We start from the raw sequence: 15884 nt of genomic DNA on the forward strand, positions 1-15884 counted from the left end.
GTTTGAGCACATTCTCACAGGTTTTTAGTTAATAGAAAATATCTGCACCTTTTTTTCCCTTTTATCCCATATTGCTACAATAACACATTTGCATAATTCCATTATATATTCTTTGTTCTTATTTTAGTTTTCCTTGGGAATAAAATACCAAAATTTGAATGTCTGATACACAGTAGCAGAGGTCAGAGCACTCCAGTGCTCTAACCTTTTAAATATTCAATATTTCTATTGGCCAGTCATTTAGCTTCATTTGACACTTTGCCAGGAGTCTAAAACAGAGTTCCAGCCAATCCAGTTACAAAATCATTTTAAAAGTCAAAATAATACCATATGTTGTTCTGAAATTTAGTCTACTCAAATTCCAGTACTTTATCTTTCCTGAGGTAAAGAAATCGTGTTGGATGTAACATAACCTTTCATATCAACTGCCACAAAGTGCCAGAACACATCTACCAACTATCTGTACTGCAATAGAAATTAGTTCTTGTACCACTTATCACAGCAACAAGGTCTGGAGTGTCAGCAGAAGCCATTTTTTTTAATTTATTTATCATGAAAATGTGAGAATCAACTCTATATGATTTACTGAAGTGAGATATTCTAAATCTGTGTTTTCATGCTGACCAGAACCAAGGAGTACAAATTTGGTTCAGATCACGCTTGAGCATATACTCAGTATATACTTTACTTTGTGCCAGGCAGGAGGTATCTGACTGCCACAAAAAGCAACAGCAAGTTTGCTCAAATGTGATACATCATCTGGTATAAATGCTAGCAGGAATATATTACCTTCACTAATTCAAAAAGATTTTAATTTCCTGAGTTGGCCATTCACTGTCCTACAGAACTGAAGCCTAAGTTCATAATTTCAGAATGAAGTAACAAATTCTGGAGCTATTCTTTCTCTGTCACAAAGCCTACTTCCCTTGTCATCAAGGAAAAAATTACTATTCATTTCAACAGGCATAAAGTTGGTTTAGGTTAAGATTTTATTAAAAACAGCAATATAAAAATGGTTTTAACTGTAAACAAAAGTACTTCGTTTCTTTGTGCCCATTTTGGTAACTGCTGCCATAATGTCATTGAACTGAGAACAGAATCAACAGAAGTAATACTCTGAAATCCATATTTAATGATATATCTGCTACATTTCAGTAAAGCAAAATCTTTTGACTACAAGGATTCTTTGACATTTTCTACAGAATAGGAACAAAAAACAATTTCAAACAATTGGTTTAAATTTAGCAAAGCTCCTATTATTAGTGCTTTGAAAAGAATAATTAAGAAATGAAAGATGGCCAACCAATATATGCTACAGATTAGGATAAATTCTCAAAGTATGAGTCTCAAAAACTTCTGAGGAAAGGGCAGTCTGAGATTTTAAGATGGAGTCTTATTTCCTTCAGTCAATGTTTAAGAATAGCATTTGCAATGCAACAACTGCACATGGCAAAAAATCATTGGTGATATTCCAGAAGAGATGTCAACTGAGCAAGTTCAAAAGCATTTAGTGATGCAGCCAGTTGACAAGTACAAATCAGAACCATGGATTTTTACTTCAGAAGAAAAAGTTATCTATCATTGTGACTGGAACAGAAATAAAGAATTTTCAACAGACACTGAGAAAAACAAAGGATTTAGTACTTTTAGGGAATGAAATAGAGATTACCAGCTCAACAACTACATATGACTTCTCTGTAAACCAGGTATGACCTTGAACACTTCTGTGAGCTCAGGCCTCTTCATCTTGTGATGAAAGACACACTTAGGAGTAGTTTATACCCCCTAGATGAAAAGTCAGTGGGTTTGGCTCAGATCATTTGAAGATAGCTCTTTACATTCAATAGAAAGACTATTCTCTCATGCATTGAATCTCCTGCTTACTACCATTAAGTCTGAAGTGTCTGAGACTTTCACAGTAGACTAATAATAGATTTGTAACTAAAATAATCATTTTCAAGTTGTTTTAATAATCAGGCTTAAATATTACATTAAAGGAAATTAGGGGATTTTTTCTTTAAACATCTGTAATGCACATATGATTGCCTTTAACAGGAGTTGAAAGAAAAGATGGATGAGCTTCTGCCACTGATCCCAGTTCTGGAACAATACAAAACTGATGCCAAGCTGATCACACAGTTCAAGGAGGAAATTAGGAATCTGTCTACTGTGCTCACTGGGATTCAGGAAGAAATTGGTGCTTATGACTATGAGGAACTGCACCAGCGTGTAGTCAGTTTAGAAACCAGGCTTCGTGACTGCATGAAAAAGCTCAGTAAGTTAACAAGTTCATGGCAAATTTGTCTTGGCTCTGCATTTTTAGTTGTCTCTTTAGAAAGATTAAAGTTTGGAGGGAGGGAGGATTTGTTTGTTTCTTTGATGAAAGACTGCATTATATTCTGATCTGTGCTACCCTAAAAAAAGACAAGAGTAACAACCTAAGGTCAGTTATATCATTCTAAGTGCATGACATAATGTAATGCCTTACTGTATACAAAAGGAATTAAATGAAAAATCATAACAGATGGCAAATTCAAAATCTGAGGTTTAAACTACTTGGAGAGTTACAAATATTCTTTCAAAAAAGCTCAGACAGACACTACTACTAGAGACATCTTTGGGCTTTCAGTGTGAAAAAAACAGTGAAAAGTAGAATGGAATCAGTTTTGAGATGTCCACATCATAACCCTGGCACCTTGCTGTGTCACCTGAGAGGCCACTCTCACTGTACTGTCCTTAGCCTGTAATATTAGTATTAAGGAGATCTCCCATTCTCCAATTAGCATTACAATCTAACCAAACTTCACATCTAATTTAAAGAGACCAAAGCATGATTTCTGCAGGATGCACAGCAGCAATCCATTGCTACTGCTGCACCAGGTTTACCTCAGGCTACCTCCACCTTGGCTGCTCCCATGCTGCCTTTACAAGTCAAATGTTGAGCATTTCTGAAAATCAGCACTAGCTCAGTATCAGCTATAAAACTAAGGCCTGAAGGATCAATATCAAGTGTCAGCCTCAGCTTCCATCAGAGATAGGTAACCTGCTTTACAAACACAATGCAGTCTTCCCAGTCTTCCCATGCATTTGGAGATTTCTGAATGGATCACTATTGCAAACAATAGTGATTGGATAACTACAACAAACCATTCAGCCCCTTTATGAAAAATAAACACTCCACACTTTAGTTAACACTAAACAAACAATTTACTTAACATTAAACGTGAATAAACTTGAAAATCCAAGGTTTATGCCTGAGACACTGTGATCAGTGTCTCAGTTATCAAGTGTGGGATGTTTTAAATGCTACCCAGGACATTAAATATCTTCTTAACAGGATAAGCAGAGCCTCCTTATTTTGGTGATGCAGTAGAATGAGAAAAATCTAGGTTAAGTTAGCTTCTTAAATAATTTATTTCTTTATTTTATTCTGGAAATAGCACAGTGGTGATGTGCTAAAATACATGAAAGACTTCTTCAAACAGAAATTTCTTATGATCCTATTTTCCCCTCAGTACACACACAAAATAGCACATTACTGCATTGACAGAAGGCAGTCAGGAGAAAACAGCTGTGTTGCAATACTGCAGCAAGCAAGAAAATTCCTGTGAATAAACAGTATTTTCTGATAGTGAGTGTTCCAGTAAGTTATTAGATACCAAAAATCATCAGTTTAGCAAGTATCTTGTTTGGCTTTGCTTTTACAGCATCTTGTAAGAACAGTTAGTAAAGCAATGAGTGCGAGATATATTTTGTAAATGGAATCACTAGGTGTATTGACATCCTATCTATCCTGAATTCCTGCAACACATTCTAATCTCTTGATGTACCTAATGAAAAAAAAAAGTATTAAAATTATGTACATTAGCAGTGGAAAGTTTTTGTATAAAATAAATTATTAAGCATACCCATTAACAAAAGGGAGTGGACCTTCTCAAAATGTAACACAGAATCATTCATCATTATTGGCATTATTCCCTGGCCTTAGATGCTTTAATGACTTTTATGGTCCCCAACTGATGGGCTGGCTGTTTTTCTGCCCTATCCCTGTGTGCCTTTTGAAGCACAAGCAACCTCAGTTTGGCTTCCTGTAACTGCTGAGAGCTGGGGCTGCGTGCTCAGATCAGAGAGCACGAGGAAAAAGCAGCTTTCATGCCAGCACCTGCTTTGTGGCCACAGTGGCCATGCTGGAGGTGACCCAGCCGTGCCTGTCCATGCCAGCTGACAGCCAGAAGCCAATGGCCCCAGTGTGCCACAGGATCTGGCTTGAATCTTCACAGATTTTGCTGCATTTCATAATACAATTTTCTAATCAGTGTATGCAATAGCTACTCTCTATTCTTCTCCCCAGCAGGTGTTTTTCAGCAGTATAATGCATTATTTATATTGTCCTGGCCACTTAAAAGGGTTCTTCCATCTGCACTGGCAACACTTTCAGCACTCATTGCAGTACACTAAGCAGTTATCTCACTCTCACTGAGGTTTAATGGTTACCACAGCAGTTGTTGATGACTGAATTTTGCTCCTTCTCTTTGGAATAAGAGAAAATTCAAGATGAAGCTGCTAGGAAATTAGTTAACAAAACTTTTAAAGGGTGCATGCAGCTAACCACAGAGGAATAGAGTGCATGTGATTACACACACCCCAAATTCACATGTAATTATGCATGTATGGGTCCTTTGCTGATAGTCCTGTGAGTCATGGGTATTTATAAGAGAATGCAGGTTGCACAGGATGCTTGGAACCTTCCTATTCTTGTCATGACATGTTTATGAAATTAGAATAAAACTGACATGGGTAACATTCATGGAAGCTAATACTCTGACATATAATTAGAGTAGATATATATCAGATTAAGGTCTAACCGCATCTGATTATAGTGTAGAGACTGAAAAATATTTTACAGTAACTTTTTTTGTTAAAAATTGCAAGGTAAAATATTCTATGTGTCCAAAGAAGTTCTGTTACATCAGTGGCAGAGGAGCTGTTAGTGCAGCCATGAGACTATTGATTGCAGTGGTACTTCTACTTCCACAGCATCCTTCCCTTTGGAATTTGAAGAACTTTACAAATATCATTTAGTATAAAACTGGACAATAGAGATATAGATTCTTATCCCTATTTTGTAGATCAAGGAACAAGCAGCCCAAAAGTATAAATGGATTTTCCAAAGCAAGTCATGGCATTTATGCAGAAAAATCCAGGACTTCCTCTCAGCAAACTCTAAAAACGATATAATAGTGCTTCCTGGATTCATATTATGCAGGAAAACAGACATACATTCATTAAGAACTAATTCTTCATTCACTCGTTTTAGTATGTTATAATAAATTTAATCATAAGCAGAAAAGTGCAAGCAGTAAAACATTTGGAATGCATTTGTGCAAGTGCCAAAAAAAACCTCACTTCATTCTCCTTTATTTATTACCTACCAAAAAAACCCATAACAATGATGCTTATGAACCCTTCGAGAGAATGTTGTGGTTTTAGTTCCTTTGCCAGTCCTTCTACAAATGATACATTCAGTTGCTCTATATGGCAGCTACCAATATTCAGTCTAATCACAGAGGATGGGACTATCCACACATTTATAGCTAATCCAGGGCAGCTTCTCTCCAGCTGCACTGTCACAGCCTCCTCCCTGGTACTTGATCACTCTGGAGCTTTCCAGACACATTCTGCCCCATGTACTTTCACAGCTCATAGGCTGTACAGAAGTACATCTATTTTCTCTTCTACTGGTCACTTCATGCTCAACTTCTTCCTAAAGATAAATAAATAGTGGAAATCATGAACAGACTTACAAGAGTCCACTGCACAGAATTGTTGCAGGAGAGGAATCAAGCCAGAAACACCTGGATTCTGCATATGATATTTCCTGTACAGCTTAGTTTAGGATCTAAAAAGACTCTATGATTGGGATTTTCCAACTACTGCAATCAGTTATGGCTGGAACTTGCTAATGTAGGGCAGCTGCTTCTTTCAAAGCCAAGAAAAAGAGACTGAGGACTTCGAAAAATCCCACTGCTTTTCTGTGTCTATCCCCAGTTGAACCTCTTAGGGAAAGAAGAAAAAGAAAGCCTAGAAGTATCACACTTTTCTTAGAGTTACTGAACTTCTTCACAGGTGCTAGTACGGAGATATATTCGACCTAACTTTTTACTAGCATCTGGTCCTTCTTTCATGGAATCAAATTGCTATAAACCAAAACTTTTGGTATGTTCCCTTCTGCCAGGGGAAAAAAAAAGGTTTCTGTTTGGTGAGGAAGGAAAAGAAAAATGGGACCTACTATAGGGCAGGAGGGAAAAAAAGTCTTCATGCTTCTTACAAAGTGCTCTGTTCTGTTATGCCAAAAAGGGAAGCTTTGTCACTTTTTCAGTCAGCTGCCCCCAGCTATACAGCAGCTCTCCTAGAAGTCTTCCTTTCTTGATCACTGCATGCTGTCTGGGAATAAAGATTTGATCAGAAATTCACCCTGACTCAAACTGCTGATCATTTAACTGCTGAAGTACTTCATCTCTTCACATTGAACAGCATCTCAATACATTTTGAAAGATTATTCTCTAAAAGCATCTAACTCCTGTGACAGGGGTACACAGCTCTATTCATATAGTTTAAACTAAATGAAGGCTGAAGAGGTTCATTAATTATTAACAATGTGTAACTAAGTCTTAATCAGCAAGCTATACATGTAGGATAAATACAGTAAAACAGGGGAACCACTGTACTTAGGCATACAAATCTCTGAATTGCTCTCTAACCTCCTCACACACAGAGCAGCACCCAAACAGCCCCAGAGCTGTGTGCACCCCCCTGCGAACTGCAAGCACCCAAACATGCCCTGCTTTTAGCCCTGTCCTGCTGCAGCCTGGAGCCTGCTGTGTGCCCATGCTGCGCCCACCATGGCCGGGCACTGCTGAGCCCAGCTGGAGTGCTCCTGCACCTGCACCTGCCCTGCCTGGGCCCCTGACACAAAAGTGCCTCAGGGAGCACTCACATCTCTGCCAGGGGCTCTTCCATAGGTTTGCCCATTCAGAAGCAAAACTTCATAACTCATTATGAGTCCACTTTTAGTTTCCTGGATTTCTCTTTTATAGAAGAAACAGTGCTTCAGATTCCAAATTCCTTTTATTCTTTCCCACTAATTGCAATACCGTGTTGTAGAGGCACCATATAGTATTAGCATACCTTATAACTGATGCATTCACTGTGTTTTAATTATCCTAGAAACTACAAGTTCAGGAGTAATTGTTATTCTGATTTCTTTCTATTTATTAGTTTCCTGATAACTCATTCCAAATTAAGTATTCCAAATTCAAACTCAAACCTTCAGAAGCGTTATCTTATGCCCATTTCTGAGACTATTTACCAACAGACCGCCTAAAAATAAAAGCCTTCACCTTGATAGGTTATAGTCTTCTACCTTTCAAGCTAATAGCAATTCATGCTGTAGAAAAAGAGCACTCAGCACACAATGCTAGCAGCCTACCGACAAAAAAATCCAGAATAAAAAGTTATGTCCTATCATAACCAAGTATTTAAAAACCTGTAAGATTCTTTAAAATGGGAAATTCCAAAAAATATCTTTAAAATACTACAACCTAAATAGATTGAGATGTCTCTTAATGTCTCTTAATTGACCCAGAAAATAGCCACAGCCTACCCTGCTCATTGAGGTCTCAGCATGCACTCAGTTATCTTCATTTCTGTTATGTCCAACTTCCCTGGCTGTGAACAAAAACTACCCAAGCAGCCTCTGAGTTTTCACCACAGCATTAACCCCATTCTAAGTGACCCAAATAGGCTGGCATGATACATTCCTTTCTAGTTACAGAGTATAAAATTCAGGCTTGATGTGACCTTCTCTTTTGAGCTGAATAAATTCCCTCTCAACACCAGATACCATTTGTTTTCTACATTTCCTACATAGATATGGTTATCAGTATAGCACAACGATGTAGCACAGAGAAGCACTTACTTTTAAATTTAAAAATTTGTTTCACTTCTTTTTACCTTCTTTTCTTTAAAAACATGTTATCCAACCTAATTGCATGCACATCACTGTGTGATATTACATCTTGGTAAACACATGAATTCCACCAGGAGCTTGTTACTAAGAGGTATCTTATTAATGTCGCCTAAAATATAGATTTTTGAGTTGTTAGGAAGGTCAGCTTCTGAGGTGGTATTGACTTTCATTATTTCCTCCCAGGCAGCCAAATAGATTAGAAGCCAACCAATACAGCCAAGCTTGCTAAATAATTCTCACACTCACTTTCTCCAGGCAGCCTCCAGTAAAGAAAGAGCCGTGTGTGTGTAAGCAGGGGGCAGGCGGGCACAAGCTTAGAGCACAGCTATGTTGTGTGTACAAGCTCATTTGTGTGTCTGCCCTTCACCACCTTGTTACCCTGGCCAATGGAAAACTGAAACATCCTTCAATCCCAGCTTTGTGCTGAACTTTCTGAGGGCAAAAGGCCAGAGAGGGATTATGTTTTGATTTTTCAATTATTATTAAATGCTCTTCAGCTCAGAAGATATTTTATTGGTTGTATCTATGCCCAAAGACCATAACTGTGCTTTGATGCAAGATGTAAATACAAAATGTAAATTACAAAGATGTAAATACAAAAATGCATACTAATAAAATTTTATGTGCATATTTTTGCATATTTATATTACTCTTCAATATGGAAAAGTTCCTCCTGTGAAGGTGACAATAAATCTTCAACATAAGCCTGAATCCCCTGGAGCCACTGTGTAGCTTGGAGCTTTTGGTCTTGTGCTCTAACTGATGTCAAGGAGAGTTGTGCATTATTGCATTTGTTTTTTTGATTTCAGCGTGTGGCAAATTGATGAAAATTACAGGCCCCATTACAGTGAAGATATCTGGAACCCGATTTGGAGCCTGGATGACGGATCCACTGGCATCAGAGAAGAATAACCGAGTATGTTAAGGCACTATCTTTGTGTCCTGGAGTCATACTTGCTTTATTTTAATCTTATAAAAGATATTTTCCCCTAGGACGTTACGTTCCTAAGCATGTTTTTCTATTTCAGTCATTTTCACACTCAAACATATCCAGAGAAAAAGCAACAGTATTTTTGGGAAAATATCCAACTAAAAAAGTTATCTAAGCACTTTTGTGCCATTTACTTCAACTTTTTCAGGGTTGATAATCATCTATCAGAACTTAATTTTTTTTTATTTCCTAACATATTTAATTGTGCTTAGGTCTTTTAAGAACCAGAGTAATCTAAAACATCAACATTTTTACCCAAGAACAGGACCCATAATGCAATACAGTTAAAATTTGCAGTATTCAGCCCCATATATGCTCTGGTCAGATCATTTGTTCTATCATACCCATGTTTTGTTATTTGGATCTCCAATAAGATCTCAAATCGGCTACAGTTTTGAGAAGATGCTCTCTCCATCAAAGAGTTTTGGAAGTCAAAACACTAGGCTTCATTTGTATGAAACCCACAACATTAATTTTTTGAATACAGAAAAAAAAACCACAGGTGACAGAAAAGGCAACAGAAAAATGACAATAGATAAAGATTTGTGTGCAGCTCTCCCCTGCCCACTGTGTCTGTGCATATTTGCTACTGACTGCAGAAATCTCAATTACCTTTAGGAGAGCATCAAACTCAGAGAAACTAAAAGGAGAAAAAGCAAACTGCATGAAGGAAAAAATGGGGGAATGGAAGCTGCCTAAAGAACATTAAAAAGAAGTAACAATTCTGTTTTAAGGGGGAAAAAGGGCTTTGAAACTTTACTGGTTTCATTGCTATTGGCTCTGTTTCCTTTGCTAAGAAAAGACTCTATTTTTCCTTGAATAGAGAATCAGCTGAAAAAAATTTAACCACATTTATTCTTAAGTATAAATTCAAGTTTATCTCATATACCATTTCCCACCTCTCTCTCTTAGATTATTAAATACTTTTAAGCAAGCATGATATAGCAGAAGCACAAACACTGAATAACCCAGAATTGAATTTCTCTGAAAATGCAGACACTGTAGTTAGTAACAGATGTGTTGAGCATTCACCTGTACAGGTAAGTTTGACGCAGAAATTCAATAATTCCTCCTGCTTTTGTAACAGGAACATGGGCAATATTGCACTTTCATAGTCTTCTGCACAGCTAAAACTTGTTTTCCCTCTTTTTCTGCAAGGTCTTTGTGTAGTGGCTTTGGTTTGCCAATTTAAGATTTCCTGGCCAATGCACCAAAGAGTGTGGCAGGTTTTGGTGCTGGCCAATCACTCATGCACTCACTTCCTACTGTGAGATAGGATTAGGAAAAAGGCAAAGCAGGCTCAAAACATTAAAAAGGTATAAAGAAAATGTTACCAACAGTAACTAAAAGGAAAAAAAAAAGTAGTAGGAATCAAAGCAAACCCTTCAGAACACTTCTCCTCACTCCACAACCTTTTCTTTCCCACTGACAATGTAAAGAAACAAAACCTAAAATTCCCAGTCAGTTTACCACCTCTAAAATAGTCTTTCTTCGGTTCACTTAGGGAGAGAAGTCCCTCTTGTTAATGTTATGGAGACTTCTCCACAAGAGAAGAATACAATGACACCAAACCATGATACTCCCTCATGCCATATCATGATCACCCACCACACGCTGTGTTTAAGATGGTCGCTCCCAATCTTTGTTTCCTTTTCAGGTCTGGTACATGGATAGTTACACCAACAATAAAATCGTCCGTGAATACAAATCCATCGCAGACTTCGTCAGTGGGGCCGAATCAAGGACATACAACCTTCCATTCAAATGGGCAGGAACCAACCACGTTGTCTACAATGGCTCCCTCTATTTCAACAAGTACCAGAGCAACATCATCATCAAGTACAGCTTCGACACGGGGCGGGTGCTGGCGCAGCGTAGCCTGGAGTACGCTGGCTTCCACAACGTCTACCCCTACACCTGGGGTGGCTTCTCTGATATCGACCTGATGGCAGATGAAATTGGGCTGTGGGCTGTCTATGCCACCAACCAGAACGCAGGCAACATTGTCATCAGCCAGCTGAACCAGGATACGCTGGAGGTGCTGAAGAGCTGGAGCACGGGCTACCCAAAGAGAAGTGCTGGAGAATCCTTCATGATCTGTGGCACCTTGTATGTCACTAACTCGCACTTAACAGGAGCCAAGGTCTACTACTCCTACTCCACAAAAACCTCCACTTATGAGTACACAGACATTCCTTTCCATAATCAGTATTTTCATATATCCATGCTTGACTACAACGCAAGAGATAGAGCTCTCTATGCCTGGAATAATGGACATCAAGTCCTGTTTAACGTCACCCTTTTCCACATCATTAAAACTGAGGATGACACATAATTTTATTTCCCTTACCCCTCCCTCCCTCAAAGCAGTCTCATTTGTGATTAACTCTAAAAGCATCCATCTCTCTCAGTTCCTTTTAATTTACGTTTCTTTCTTCATTAAACAAAAGCAACATTTTCTACTATGTAATGCATCTCAAATATGGCTGAACCTGTCAAAAATGACCTGTCAGAGATAAAAAGCATCTTAACTCATGATTTTGCAAGGTCTGTCAAGACCTTGTCTTGAAAAGCACTAAAGAGGATTTAAATGGCTAAAGACAGTTTTTAAAAGATCATGATCTGCCTTATTTTAGAGTCAGAGACTAATGGTGGCTTAAATGCATGAATGTCTTTTTTTACCTCATTTTTTGTTTTAATATATTGCTTAACTTCAGGAAATATTTCAGTAGTGTCAGACACATATTGCACATTGTATTTTTTTATTTATTCCAAAAAACAGATTTAGTAGGAATTTAATTTTCTTAGATGAGGCGTATGGTTCATTTTGCCATCATCCAATTTCAGATGTGGTGCTGTACAGTATGTTTTTAAATCTCTTGCAAACATTTTATCAACAGTATGTATTTCTACCATTGTAACCACCATTGTGCAATTGTATCTCTTCACTTATGTGAAAGTAAACTAAGTACTATTTTTTATAAAATATATTGAAGCTTAATTGCAGTTCTGGCTATGAGTGGTAAAAATCTGATAAAAGGTTGTTATTTCTGAGAAAGACCAGTAGCTTCTCAGATGCATGATTTATATTCTCAGCTTTGCTTCCCAGATCCCCTCTTCACCAGTGCTGCTTACTGGCACATTTGCAACTTTGAAGCTTCCTGCCAGTTCCAGCTTCACAATTGTTTGCTCTGCCCAGTTTTTAATCTCCTGCTGCTGGCTTCTCTCTCTGTCTCTCTCAGTATTTTTCTCCTACTTTCTTCCCTTCCACCATTTGACTGCCCCTGTTTATCCTTATCCCTGCTGTGACTTTACAAGCCAGAAGCTGGAAGGAGCTGGTGCCCACCAGCTGAGAGTGGGAGTGCATCCTGTGTCTGTGCTGCTCTGGGGCACTGAGGAGCACAAAGCTGCTCTCCATCTGCCTGTCTTCTTATTCATAACAGGAGAACATTTATCTGTTGACAAAACTCTTCTCTGGGACGACAGTAATCACAGAAAATACAGCAGGGAAGGTGCAAAGCCCAGAGGATCAGTGTGGCCACTGGTATTCACCAAAATTCTTGTTAGAGAGCACCATCAAGGCCAAGCTCTTGCAAAGAGGTTTGGGGCTTGCTGGCAGTAGAATTGCTACTCCCAAATTGATGCCTTCAAGAAACAAATATTTCTGAAAACTCTGGGAATTGCTGTACTATCTCATTAGAAACTGGGGGGCAGGCAGAGGTGTGCATAATTGAGAAAAAAGGAATGAGGTGCTATCTATCTCTTTTGGCAAAAATAGAAAGAAATTACCATTAAACACTAGTAATCAGACTTTTTTAATAGCTGGGCTCTAACATATTGGTAAAAGACAAGTATCTGAAAAATTCTGTTAAAGCTGTGTTCCTCAAACTATCTCAGCTTCTATTTTTTATATCCTTTGCAATTGAAAAGCCAGATATTTTATTTGCTGGTTCTTCTAATGTACCAGCTGAGATAAACTAAAGTCTAATTAATGTTTTCATTCTTATAAATATATGTGTCTATATATGTTTACAAGTATGCTTTATAATACAAGCCCATGTGAAGCTGAACAAATTGCCTTATTTTTCATACCAGTTGCAAAACAAAAAAATGCTAATAAGTTTTCAAAAACTGATAAAGGAGGCAAAAAACCCTGCAAAACAAACAACTAATTACATTGCAACATGACCAGAGAAAAGTTACTTCCTTGCTCCCATCTCCTCTCTCCTCTCTAGATCAAATGGTAGCTATTGTCCCATACAATCAGTTACACAGAATTTGGACAGACTCAGTTCAGCTAAATAGACAAATTTAATCACTTCCCTCCTGTAACCAACTTACCTGTATTGACAATGAAACCTCCTCTGTGACATGTGAAAATGTATATGACTATTCATTAAAAAAGGTATTTTGTGTTATACAGGGATGTTTTATGAAAATGGAGTATGTTCAGATTTTTATCAAAAGCCATAAAAAACCTCTCAACCTTTCCTCTGTACAGAGTAATTTCAACAAAACACAAGTTTTTTTCAACCAGTAGAGTATTTGTAAAAACATTAGTCATTAGATTGAGAAATTAAACTTCTTTCTACTCTATCATCATAAACTTGAAGAATAGCCACAATCACTTTATCTGAAAACAATGATTACTACCATATTTCTTTATAAGAATTTCACACTGTGTAATTAGCATACATACACTAGGATAGGTTGATAACAGTTCTTACAGTAAGATTACTCTCACCTGATTTCAATACCATTTACAGGGTAATACACCTGTTAGGCAAAGAAAAGAAAAACACTACTACTGGGTGACAGAGGTGGATGGAGAAGAGGGTTAGGAAAAGCACCTTTCTAAGGTGGTTTGTCGAACCAAGATAAATCCTGCCCTTCTAAATCAGTAACAACAGGTTGGATTCCAATATCTAAACATGAAATAACAGCTTCCATACAATCAATACAAAGCATGGTGAGATATTATCAAGTAACACAGCTTTCTGCTAATGAGCACTTGTTTTTCTGTGAATGTGTTGATCGCCAGTCTTTTCAAAACTGGAAATTCCAAAGTAATATTCCCATAAGGCTGAAACCACCAAGACTCAATGTAAGCAGATTTCTGTTACAAGCTTTGCCTTCATAATTGGGCAGCACAGGTAGAAAAATCTTCATCATTCAGAAGCAACCTACAAGTTTTATAGTTGAAGCATGTGCTTTTTATTATGATAATGGGATACCAGTAGTAGGTAGGGGAAAAAAACCATCTCCCTAAACATGAGGAATTTAATTGTAAAGTCTCTCAGTATCTTAATGACCTCATGTTTCGAGGGATAAACATGCAAAAGGACCATGTCACTCCTCCACCCAAAACAGGATACCTAATTTCTAAGCTGTGCTGGCAGTAGAGAGGGGTGCAGACAATCCCCAGATCTACCTCAGGAACACAAGTCTGCCAATCCTCCAGGCATCCTGGCCTGAAAGAGCCTAAGGAAGGTGAATGATGCACACCACAAAGGCCATAGCACTCTCCCTGGTAAGGACTGACTACTGCCCAGGACAAAATAGGCAGAACAAACCTTCCCAGAGAAAGCTTCCTGCACAGTAATAACCTTCTGTGGTCCCTTCTGGCAGTTTGTGCCAGCCAGTAGCTCCCAAGTCTGTTGCTCTGCTGGAAGGCTGAGCAGCCTGCCCTGTGTGTCACAGCATGCCAGGCAGACCCCTGGAAGGATGGTGTGGAACCTCCCCAGCACTGCAATCACTGCTAGCAAAATATGGGATTCCATTTGAAAAATTAAAATAAAATGGCTGAGTGATGGATTGGTACAAGGTTTTAATCACAGATTTCTTATATCTAAGAATCCTCCTTTTTAGACAAGCCCAGGGGCACTGGCTGTCACTCAGCCCAGCAGCTGGATCCACAGCAAGGGCTGTTTGTTTCAAAGCACAGTCTGAACAAACCTGTTACCTGCTAATTTGTCATAATCAATTGCTTAGAAAATGCCAGAGTAGAGATGAACAAACCATTCACAGCAAATTACTCATCCAATAAATTGTATCCTGTTCCAGTTCAAGAATTGCCAGGGAACAGTCTTGATACATACTGATGTTTGTGCCAGTGAAAATGTTTTTTGAACTCATTTGAATAAGCACCTCTTCCTATAAATCACCCAAGCATTCCCCGCTTTCAATCTCATACCTTTGACATGCAGAAGGCAATGCTGAGCATTTGGGCATCTTTTCCACAAAAGGCAAATGAGGGCTGCAGCTGCAGATCTTTGGGCAGAGCTGCATCACAGCTGCTGTGCTGACAAGCTCCCCACACCACTAATTCCCAGGAGAGAAACTGCTGCAACAGTGTCACAACTGCATCCCACCAGAAGCACACGCTCAAAAGGACTCAAGCATGCAAACTACCTTCCACAAATCAAAAACCAAATCCGGAGACCACCTTACTTCCAGAACTGAAAGCAAAGCCTGTTTTCTAAGTTGAACTCTCCTCAGTAATTCTCCAAACACGTGATCATATGCATGGACATCAACATGCAAGCAAATAAATTAACTATAAAATAATCCTAGAATTATAGAATAATGTTATTTTTCTATAGGAAAGACCATTTAGGTTATGTGAAGATCATTTTTATGAGGGTTTCTGCACTCACTTAATGGGAAAATGAGGAAAGAGAGCTACCCAGCACCAAGCTGTGGAAAGTACACAAAAATAACTGGTTTGTATAGTATGGCGTTTGTTTGGCCCTATAAAACAGAGAGTCTATATTGATGCAGTAGTTATGACCACAGAATCACTAAACTGAGGTGTGCAGTTTTCTCAAAAGTGCAAGCACATCACCCTCCTGAATATTCTGGTAT

General features: G+C 38.3%; 1 protein-coding gene across 2 annotated transcripts in view; it reads left to right on the forward strand.

Moving 5' to 3' along the window:
• The window catches only part of OLFM3 (olfactomedin 3), a 49551-nt gene extending 37525 nt beyond the window's left edge, over positions 1–12026 (forward strand). For both annotated transcript variants that reach the window (XM_063165592.1, XM_063165591.1), the window contains exons 4-6: positions 2056–2275; positions 8839–8945; positions 10678–12026. In XM_063165592.1, the coding sequence (XP_063021662.1) occupies positions 2056–2275; positions 8839–8945; positions 10678–11355 (1005 nt within the window). In that variant the 3' untranslated portion in view covers positions 11356–12026. The remainder of the gene's footprint in view (positions 1–2055; positions 2276–8838; positions 8946–10677) is intronic.
• The last annotated feature ends 3858 nt before the right edge of the window (positions 12027–15884 follow it).

This window comes from Melospiza melodia, chromosome 11 (genome assembly GCF_035770615.1).
Source record: "Melospiza melodia melodia isolate bMelMel2 chromosome 11, bMelMel2.pri, whole genome shotgun sequence".
NCBI lineage: Eukaryota > Metazoa > Chordata > Aves > Passeriformes > Passerellidae > Melospiza > Melospiza melodia.